General features: G+C 36.1%; 1 protein-coding gene across 1 annotated transcript; it reads right to left on the reverse strand.

The window, feature by feature from the left end:
• Window positions 1-9,867: 9,867 nt before the first annotated feature.
• On the reverse strand, window positions 9,868-11,599 carry LOC127859650 (loricrin-like). The gene is made up of 3 exons (XM_052397156.1): window positions 11,565-11,599; window positions 10,662-11,116; window positions 9,868-9,956 (listed from the first exon to the last, which is right to left on the reverse strand). The coding sequence occupies exons 1-3, from the start codon at window positions 11,597-11,599 to the stop codon at window positions 9,868-9,870; spliced, it is 579 nt and encodes a 192-aa protein (XP_052253116.1).
• Window positions 11,600-12,211: the final 612 nt, after the last annotated feature.

Here is a 12,211-nt window from a genome sequence, read left to right on the forward strand (position 1 = left end):
ATTTAAACATACTTATAAAATCATATATAAGTGATATTATCTCAACATATTCATTATGCTTTGTATTATTTATAGGGCGGTATTTTTCGAAACATTAAAAGGGTGAGGAGCTATTGAGAATAAGTTTTTTTTTTAATTATTTTTCAGCATCTGTTTGCATAATTTTTATCGTAAATGCGATTTAAATGTCGGTATGAAACAGTTTATCAAAACGGCATTTCGTCGTTAATTGAAAATTAAATATTTGCAAATTGTGAATGACGTTGTACAAATATCGTACACAAAGCGCGCAATGTAAAATTTATTCAGTGAAATAAAAAACGTAGGCCAGGTTGTTTGAGAAGTTACCAACTTTTTAATGAGCGCGATTGGTTATCATTATTGGCACTTTTCGCATTTATGGAATTTTTCATTTACGGGAAGTCTCCACTAAACTGAATTCCATTTTTGGCGGAAAGTGTCGTCCACGGTAAAACTGCGACTACTGCATTTTTATTTTAGAAATAGAATCAGTTCTGAGTGCAAATGAGAATATATTAGGAACTCTTACCCATGATTGGATAGTCGCCGAGCAGCCCCGCGCCCACCCACAAACACACACACACACGAACACTAACTTGATACGTACGACTAGACGTTTTATATATGTAAGATCATTATTGAAAAGTTTCTTGTGAATAGGCTGACAATGTAATATTTCTTGTCTGATACGTAGACCATTCGTATCATTTGAAATAAGTTTGACCGTTTAAAGTGCTTTAGCCAAAGATTCTCAAAGCATACTGTTACTGTTATATTGTAACCGTTTTCTCCCCACGGTCAGTAATATCGCATGGCCCAAAACAACATGGATTAGTTTGGGCAAACAGCGGTAAATTTGCTGCCACCAGTCCACGTTGAATTTGTGAACAATTATTAAATCCAAACTCAAATGTCTTCTACTAATTTTATTTCACAATCACACATTATTCAAGAAAGCACACTAGAAATACACTATAATGATTAGTAACAAAAAGTATATTTAAAACATTTAAGTATTGATTTCAAGACACAAGTTTTCAACAATATATATTTAAAGCATCCACTTGTTTCCCTCCTGAACTCCTCTTTAATCCCCAAAACCCTCTTTATATACTAAGGCTGTATGGAAATTTTCGCTAATATGCAAATTTTGGCCAATATGCAAATTTTCGCCAATATGCAAATTTTCGCAAATATGCAAATTTCTGGAAATTGCAGAAATTGAGAGATTTATAGCAATTAGCAGAAATGCAGAGGTACTCATGGGAGAGATGGCCTGCACCTGGTATTAAACAGAGGTCACTGTGTGACCAGCAATAACATTATAGAAGTATCCATTACTCCCAACTTGAACATAATTAAATGGACAAAATGAGCTTATTAAAAAAATGCAACACTATGTCCGACTCAGGTCACGGCGTTTCGATTGCAACATGAGATAGCAATCCAAAGGAACCGAATGTAAAACGACCGACAAGAATAACTAATCCGAGATATTTATCTACACATAGATCATTCGAAAAATAAGTGGACCAGACAACAGTTTGCGACAATTAGGTTTGTCATCGAGACTCATTTACGGTGTCAAGACCGGACTTAATGGCCAACTCTGAACGATTGGTTAAGATGTGAATTTCAGTTCCGCAGAAAATATAAATTTTTGATTTTTTTATGCGAGTGGTAGATAAGATTATATGAATATATCATCTCGTTGTAAATACGAGATTACCACAATGACTTCATCATCGTCTGAAAGCATTCACGTAGAAACGGTGATCATGCATTTTGATAGGGGTAATGAAGTTTGATACTCATCATGAAATAGATGTATCCCTATTGACAATTATAAAGATAGCAACACCTTTTGGTGCAAAAGCACCTTTATAAATAATGAATGGTATCGGCGCAGACATTAATAGCAAAGGGAATGTGAGACCATAATTACTGTAACAAAGTAACAACGTAGCTCCAGTTATGGTGTATTTCAACAATAAATTGCAGACCTGACATGTTTCATTCCGTCCCCCGGGTGAAAACGGACAAGTAGCAAAAGGCATCATGCAGTATTATGTTTCATGCATTATACAATATACTAGTACTCATAAATGTGACGTGAGAACGTTTCAATTAAATGTTAAATGCCGTTCGAACATATAGTTGTTGGCGGAAAAAAAGTCACGGTTCATTTTGCAGATACATGTCTTTACTTTTACACATTGTACATTTACCATACATATGGATCGTTTGAAAACATATTGATGATTTCATATTTTCGAGTGAAAACATGACTCTTACTATACGAAAACCGAGCTTAATGCATGTGCGTAAAGTGTCGTCCCGGTTAATCATGTGCAGTCCGCACAGGTGTCGCGAACTGCGATTAATTATACCTTGGGTGTGGATGCTGGAGCTGATATCTGATATTGTTCGAGAGAGAGAGTTTGTTTGTTTAAGATTAAATGTGCTCTGTTGTGAGAGAGATGACATTTTCGGGCTGTTGTATGTTGTGAATATTGATAAATGTGGGTCTGTTTTGTGATTGTGGACAAAATTGTAGTTGGAATTTTGGCTTTTAAGAAGTAACATCGGAAACCTTTTACTGTGGAATTATAGTTGTATTAAGACCAGCAATATTAAAATAACTAAATATTAAGTGTACAAATAAAAACAGCTTATTTTGGAATAATATGAAACTTGAGTTAAAAAAATAATAAAATACTATCTAAAATATTAATAAAGTGTTGTGTCATTAATGAACTTAATGTAGTGATTAAATTGAAATACAGTCCGAACAATTATTCTTCAAGAACAATTAGGAAAATCTCGCTACAACAGGGTAAAAAGGCTCACAAGGATTTACACTTTCCGCATTTCCGCTTTTACGGTATTTTCGTTGGAAGGAAGTCTCCTCTATGCGGACATCCAGTTTAGGCGGAAGGTTTCGCCTCTGATAAGCACATTCATCAAAACCTACATGTTTCATTCCGACCTACGGGCGAACATGGACAAGTAACAAAACGTATCATACAATGATATTTTTTAGTGCAGTATACAATATACTAGTGCTCGTTTATATAATGGGGAAACGTTTTAACTGATTGTACAATACTGTATGACCATATTGGTGTTGGCGACCAAACGGTCATGAATTATTTTGCTGATACATGTATAGTATGTTATAGTAAGCAGGCAATAATTAACAATTTCTGTACTGACGTAAATTAAAAACGAATCTCCGAAAATTGGAGATAAAAATCTGACCATTTTAGAGTGAAGTTTCAATTAATTTTTCTTATATCGATTGTGACATTAATGCGTATATATATTCCTTTCGTTGACTGTTTCCTTGGTACTACACCGGTACTTTCGCCGACGTGTCCGTTATGGTTACGCATGCGCAAATAATTTCCTTCTTTGTTATATATAGAATTCGCAATATTTCATCTAAAATTTTACCATGACCGAGCAATTAGCCAATATATCACTATACATGACTGGAAAGGTGGTGTCATACGCTTACAAAAAAACTGCATTAGAAAAAATTCTATACGTTGTAACTCAAAATAATTACCTTAGAACATATGCACCGGTTTAACAGACACCGGCACAGCCATCTTGAAGGCAAACGCCATGCCCTGCTATTGAGGCTGGCAACCACCAACATACAAAAAAATGCACAAATAAGGCCTTTTGCCCTGTGACTTACACATGTACCTTTAAACTGATATCAAAACGTATCATTTGAAATGCATTTTTAAAATCGTATGAACCAGAACCTGCATCCTATGTGCTTAGTAGCAAACTGACTGCATCTAAATCCCCAAAGTCAACTTCCTTTTAGGGATATGTAACCTTAAAGGCTACGCATGCGCATATAATTTCCTTCTTTGTTATATATAGAATTCGCACTCATTTATCTCAAATTTCACCATGGCCGAGCGATTAGCCAATATATCACTATACATAACTGAAAAGGTGGTTTCATAAACTTACAAAAAAACTGCATTAGAAAAAATTCTATACGTTGTATCTCAAAATAATTACCTTAGAACATATTCACCGGTTTCTACCACGTAGAGAATAATGCTAATGTATTCCTGCTTTTAAATATGCTTACATTAATAATGTGATGAAATCTCTTCCGTTAAAATTGACGTTTTTTTTCAAACATCAATTTACAAAGGTAAGTTTATGAATAAATTGTGAATTCGGTTCAGTGGTTTATCATTTGTTCCGTGATTCGCACCATGAACACAGACTTTTCAACGCATTGCATCAGGTTCAATAATTAAGGATTAAAAGCTTAATTAAAAATGAATCGCCATTACGTCAATGTGGTTTGAACTTCATAAACCCAATTTTAAATCGTATTTATTCCCATAATATAATATAGCATTTTATCGTTACAACGGGTCTCTGCAACCAATTGGCCTCATTTTATGCCCGTCGACATATTAACCCTTTCATTGCGGGAACCGAATTTTAAAGGCCTCTGCAAACAGTTTGGATCCAGATAAGACGCCACATAACGTGGCGTCTCATCAGGATCCAAACTGTTTGCTATTCTGATAGTATTCTTTGAAAAAAATCGAAGAAAATGCTAATTTTAGAAATTCAGCAGACGACATTCAAGCAAACGACATTTAAGCAGACGACAAATTTCCCAGCATGCAAAGGGTTAAAATCCGATTGGATATTCTCAGAAATCCTTTGCAATTGGTCTGATTGATAACATTTGCCATACTGATATTATCTTATTTGGCTTATTACGTTTTGCTAATGTTCTGACCAACAGCTGACAACATACTGTTTCTAGTCGGAATCGTATTGATGGCCGATAATTTTTGACTCATTATTTTATAAAATGTTCAAATTTTCAAATGTGTGTTGGTGTTAACAAAAGCTTTAATAATAATCGAAGGCTCGATGAGATTTTCGCTAGACATATACAATCCTATTTAAGTCTTACGGTTACAGGCTGTAAGCTCTACGGGTCGTTACAAATTTCTGTAATCAAGTCCAGATAGAGAACAGTTTTCTTTGCAGGTAGTATAGTATCCTGGCATGCGTGTTAACAAATAACATTTTATATTGCAGACAACACATTAAATAATGTTACTGGTTTGATATTAACACATTGCACATTTCTGGACCGTAATGTAACGATACTAGTCTGACAACACAGTTCACAATGTATGTATGTTTGGTAACACTATGTTACTAATCTAATCGTTACCGCGATGGTACCAAAATCGAAATTATGTTTCCATGAAAACAAACGCTTACACTTAATTGTATATTTTTTGTGCACATATTTTAATTCATAAGATAGTAAATATATATAAACATGTACATGAAATTGTTGGGATTTGATTATCTGACAACAATTATTGGAACATTCGCTCATACAGTTGTTCTTAGATAGCATTGTCATAGGGAGTCTGAGAGCGACGTGACTTACATTGAACATAAAGAGCAGTTATTGGAATATAACACTAAGAACTTTGAGCGTTGATATGTTGTTTGTATTTAATACATTTTCTTGAGGTAAGAGCTAGCTGACAAGCGCTACAGTGTTTTGGAAATTTTAATAGCCTTTCATACACAAATTAACATAATGATGTGGGTTTTGACAGTGATGTGTATAGCACTGGTCTGTAATACGATTGAAGTGGAATGCAAAGGTTCAGAAGACGCGGACTTCAAGGTGTTCCGATTTAACCAATGCCCCTTGGCAAATTTGAGAATACACCTTCGGTTTAACTTAACACCAAGACAGTGCGCATACGAATGCGCTGTACGGGCTTCGTGCAAAGGGGCCGGTTATAGCCCGGGTTTTAAAAGCTGCGAAATATTTGACGTGGACGAGGTGAACTCGAGTAATAGCGATGATCGACTATGCAACTTCATCAGAAAAAGCGACATCAGCGCAGTTGAGGTAAATACGTTGCCAATAAGTTAAGACAATCTTGGAAATTGAGGTTTTCATAAGGAAGAAAATTGTTCTCGTTTTCAAAATGTTCCAATTGTCTTATTTTAGTATATTTTTCAAAATTGTAGGCTTGAAATAGTTTTACATGTAGAAGACTGTTAAGTATCTGTTATACAGAAATTATACAATACTTAATATTTTTATAATCTTTTTATAGAACACGTTTTATTATCACAGAAAACTGGTTTGATATAAGCGAATTTTATTTAAGGAAAATATATATATATAAACAAGGAAATGATGGGATTTCATTTTACTTAAAAAAACTTCAAGGGGTTTGTTATAAATCCCAAACGCGTGTTAAATATTTGCAAATTGGAAGCTCTTAATCGATGTTAAAGGGACCTATTCACGTTTTGATTAATTGACAAAATTGAAAAAAAATGTTTCAGATCTGCAAATTTTCGTTGTAGTTATGATATTTACCAAGAAACAGTAATACTGACCATTTAACATGCTCAGAAATATCCACTATATGCATATTTTGACGACTTAAAAGCCTGAAAATTATAAAGCGTCAAAACGCGAAACGAGTGAATAATTTGGAGAGTTCTGTTGTTATCGTTATATTTTATGACCTTTTTTTTAATCCAAGGGTCAGTGGTTCGAGCCCCGGTGTGGATAACTTTTTCTTTCTTTCTAAAATTTTATTCTTGTTTTATACTGTAGCTATTTAGTTCCGATGGGTACATTTATCAGTTTAAAGCATTTAATGACAAACTTCAACACAATCTGTAAACAAAGGAAGATACAAGTACTATCATCGGCTTATCTTGACATTGCTTTGCATGAATACACGCTTTTATACATACTAATCGCAATACAGATGTGAAATAATTAAACAATACATTAATAAATACATTTTCGAACCAAAGTATGAAACGCAATAAAAATTACATTACACCACATTAAGTTGGTCAAATAAACAATTTTTAATCAAATATTAAAAACAAGTTCAAGATTGTTGACATCTTTTTAGTATATATACTACGCCTTTGTATAATTCCGACGCAATCGATCAAATGTTATTAGTATAACGATATATTTAGACAATAACACACGACTGAGCTGAACCGGACGTCTGTAATCGGCCCGCCTGCCCGAGGGCCATTATGCGGCAAGAGCCGATTATAGACGCCCGGCCCAGCTCTGCCGTGTGTTATCGCTTATATTACATATCATTCTATTTTTTTCCTTTACTTAAAATTATTACCGAACCAGATTTCTGTACTTTAATTTTCATTCAAATGTTCCGAAATTTATAACGTATCTCGTGTGACGTTATTTATGTGACGAAACACACCGCTTTAAGCTAAACTCTCGGAAGTGGTGGTTTATTATATAAAAAAAACAACAACATCGAACGAATTCAAATTGTATTTCGGATTGTGTGTTTGTAATGTATGATTGGAAACTTCAGTAGGAATAAAATATATCAATTCGAGCAGTCAGTCGATTTCGTAAAACGTTCCAAAAATGTGTAGTTTGAAACAAATTAAGATTAAGGGATGAAAGAACAGAAAATAAAAGTGCTTATCGTTGTAATTTTATTTTTATATGCATTGGGTTAAAATTGTCATTGAGGTAAGCTTTTCGTTTACTTAATTTTGATGTTGGATGACTCCTATTAAAAGCTCAAATAGTGTCATCATTCTAATCTACAGTACAGTTCCAGTTGCAATCGGTATTTTTTCATTATTCCAATTGTGTGCTACGTTTAATTATTAATATTTGTGCTATTATTTCGATGATTTGTGGTTTATTTTTTTAATCACCGTTGGATAAGATTGAATGTGGACGCCGTTGTGTTCAATTGACATCGCGCGATGCGGTTCTCTTCAGAAATAAACTTATATTGGCCAGCCAGATACGAATAACGGCCCGCTCGTGATGCAATTTTGTTACTATTTATAGTAACGATATGTAATATGTTATTATAGTATGTACTTGTTTTTCATATATTTTAATATGGCTAACTTTAGCAAGACCGGTGAAGTGTTTAAAATTGACTAAGTGGCATATGGATTAACCATAGAGCTTTAACCCTTTGCATGCTGGGAAATTTGTCGTCTGCTAAAATGTCGTCTGCAGAATTTCTAAAATTAGCATTTTCTTCGATTTTTTTTCAAAGAATACTATCAGAATAGCAAACAGTTTGGATCCAGATGAGACGCCACGTTCTGTGGCGTCTCATCTGGATCCAAACTGTTTGCAAAGGCCTTTAAAATTCGGTTCCCGCACTGAAAGGGTTTAATCACGCCCCCAGAATATCCTGATTATGTCATACGCGGATTTACAACAATTTTGTTTAAATAATTGATTGCATGTATCTTGCAGGGAATGATCAAGTGCGCAGTGGGTGAAAGATATAATCGCAACTCGAATCAGTGTGAGAAAAGAGGTAATTTTTTAAAGCAAATTAAAACGGAAACGAAACCATTTCTAAAAAGTGTTTTGTTAGTTACAATATGAATTCATTGGACATTTTTACATCACGTTAATACTCTACATACTAGGCTAGTTTTTTTGGTGTAAAACACTATATGAACAAGCAAATTTGTAGAATTTTTTTACTTGATATCCCCCGCCAATATACTTCTGGACACAAAAGTTTTCATCATCCTCTTAACCATATATATACTCATACCAAGTTTCAATGAAATCCGTCAAAGCCCTTCCAAGATATTGCTCCGGACACAAAAAGCATTTTATCAAGATACAAAGGGTCATAACTCCGTTATTAACTAATGTAGTACAATGCTATTTGGCATGCATCATCCTCTTATCTATCTATATATATATACTCATACAAAGCTTCAATGAAATCCGCCAAAGCACTTCCAAGATATGGCTCCGGACACAAAAGTGCCGGACGGAAAGACGGAAGGGCGGACAGACGGACGGACAACGCCAAAACAATATCCCTCCGCCTTTGGCGGGGGAAAACAACGCGGAAAGATGCATAGTACCTCTAAGTACAGCATTGTAAAACAGAGATCACATTTCAGTTGCAAACGATTTATTATATTAAGTTCAAATCGAATTAATGTTCGCATTCTCGTTATGTATCTGTTATTAAACAGTTATGTGTCGCCCGGATACGCGATTATCAAACCGTTTGTTATAACAGCATGGAAGTTTATTTCCTACGCATCAGGCCTTGTCAAAGATCTTACAAAAATGTAAGTTAAGATGGATTGCACGCGAATTTGAAAGAAAATGAATAAAATTACTACAAGCAACTCTTGGAGGTTGGCATTGATTAATAATGGTTTCATACCTTAAATGTGTCATATTACCCTAACCCTAACCCTAACCCTAACCCTAACCCTAACCCTAACCCTAACCCTATTATTATTGTTGGTATTATGAAAACGATGAATCGAACTTATATTCTTGATTCAGAATGTCAACCATTGGAGCCTGTTCAAAACGTAGTCATACTTGGCAACAGTTTCGAACTTGATTCACGGCGCATGGCCCGTTGTAACCCGGGGTTCTGTGAGAAAAGCGGTCAGACTACAATGCTTTGTTTGAACGGGAACTGGAACTATACGCCGGAGTGTGTACCTAGTAAGTCGATGACAATGACAATACGTTGAAAGCAAGCAAGTCCAGATAGTTACATATAAGTCACTTGCGTGTCTACAAATAAGTCCCATTTTGACTTCCGATAAGGGTTCAAACGCCGGAAGTGCAATACGATGTGTATGGATATATTGTGGGTTACATCATGGGACACAAATGGGCTCATTATTGATCCATTATGGGAAAACATAGATATGACTCTCATTTCCCGCCTCCAAAAGCACAGCTCGATTTTGTAAGGGCCCAACACGGATTTAAACATGAGTTCAACGTGGTACATAAGTGTGCTCAATATTGGTCAAATACGGACAAACAGAGATGGGAACTTCAGGAGATACAAGCGGGGGTCCCACCTCTGGAAGGACAACGCGATTTTTACATGGGTCCCATGTAGGATAAAAATGGGCCGCATATTGGCTCAGAATGGGTGCATTATGGTCTCACAGAGATCTGACCTTTATGTTAGTCCCATCGCCGAAAGGGCTACACACTATTTTATGAGATCCATATGGGCTGCTTGTTTGTTTGACATTTGAGGCACATGGTGGCTGAGGCTGGTATTCGATGGTTTTGACATCTATCAGCCCTAGCCGTATTAAGCGCATGAGTTTCCATGAACAAATGTTTATGTACTTCATAAATTATTGATATTCTTAAACTTCAACATAATTAATTAAACATATGGTTATCAACATGTAACATTGTAAAATTTTACACAATGTTTCAATGTTGACTCTGCTGAACGTTTCGAGATCAAATATAACCTGTTTAGTGATATAGTTGGACGGTCATTTAGAGGGTCATTATACCCGTTGACTTGTTTTTAAAACGCTTTAAGATAAAAAATAAATTATACTTAGCATCTTTTTCTAAGACACGCTTGCAAACATAATACGTTTATACAAAATAAATCTACATTAAATTAATTTCAATACGAATTAATTGTAATTGTAAAAAAGATACGTTACTATAATGTTTTAATTCATAGGCCCATGCACATCGGCGCCAACCCCACCCAAACTACAACTCAATCGCCGACGACAACCAAAAGAACCCCTACTGCCACTGCCGCCACGACTTCTGCCGTCACCACTACTGCCGCCACCATCACTGCCGCCGCCACCACTACTGCCGCCACCACTTCTGCCGCCACCACTACTGCCGCCACCACTGCTCTCGCCACCATTACTGCCGCCACCACTGCTGTCGACACCAATGTTGTCGACACCACTGCTGCGGACACCACTGCTATGGGTACCACTACTGCCGCCACCACTGCTGCCGCCACCACTGCTGTCGCCACCACTAATGCCGCCACCACTGCTGCCGCCACCACTGCTGCCGCCACCACTGCTGTCGACACCACTGATGCCGCCACCACTGCTGCCGCCACCACTGCTGTCGACACCACTGCTGTCGACACCACTACTGCCGCCACCACTGCTGCCGCCAATACTACTATCGACACCACTACTGCCACCACCACTGCTGCCGCCACCGCTGCTGCCGCCACCACTGCCGATGGTGATAATGATGATGATGATGATGATGATGATGATGATTAGGGCTGCAACGAATCAAAAAAAATTATTCGGATCCGAATCCGAATCCAAATATGGTTTCTTGCAGTTTTTCGGATCCGGATCCCTCAGATAAGAGAAAATTAGAATTTTCTGTAAACATTAAAGTAATCAATGTTTTAGAAGTATTATTTGACTAAAAGATATTAAACATTTATATACGAAAAACATAACAAATTTCTTGTTTAACATTGTAGCAATGTCAAAATAAAACAAAAACCTTAACACTTATTCACTTAATAGTTTGCTCGTTAACATATACTTTTCACTGTTCATACAGTTTTATGTTTGTTTTCACAAAATTAAGATATCAACATTATCCCGGTCCAGGCAAGCCCTTTGAGCACTGACGAGCTCTCTTGCTGTGGAGAAGATTCCCTTACTGGGCATTGAGGTTCCTTGTATCACATGATAACATTTAAACTTAGTATATGACGAAAAAAGCTTGCAAGACAATACATTATGCAGGAACACAATTTGACAGGTCGCGAAATTATGCAAAATTGACGTTATTAACATACCAGTCACACTGGATCCACTACCGTTGTTTTTAATACAACTCAGAAAGACAATAAGGATTGAAAACTTACTTATTGCCATTAGGAATTGCATTTGTAATGTGTAAATCCTCCATGATTCTTGCCTTTTCGACGTATCAATTTTCCCGAACCTGGTATCATTTTAAAGATGGATCTGTCCTCTTCTAATAATTGCAATCAAAAACATACCGTCTCGCAACTTCTAAGAAAGTAAATCGCTGTCGAATGAACCCACCGTAGAAAAACGTGTTTGGAATCCTAATTTCGACAAAAGCCCCACACAATAGAAAACACATCCTTAAAAGTTCATCTTTTAAGTTAGCTTCCAATCCAAGGCATTTAAGTCCTCCAGACACATACAGGATATTACAAATAACCACAAAAGACATGTCTCGCATTGTTAAATGGCTTATATTCAACAAGAGAAAAGGAACTCTTTAGAAATAAGCACTACTTTCGAATGGACCACGGAGGGATACACAATGATTTAG

The sequence above is a fragment of the Dreissena polymorpha genome, chromosome 15 (genome assembly GCF_020536995.1).
Source record: "Dreissena polymorpha isolate Duluth1 chromosome 15, UMN_Dpol_1.0, whole genome shotgun sequence".
Lineage (NCBI taxonomy): Eukaryota > Metazoa > Mollusca > Bivalvia > Myida > Dreissenidae > Dreissena > Dreissena polymorpha.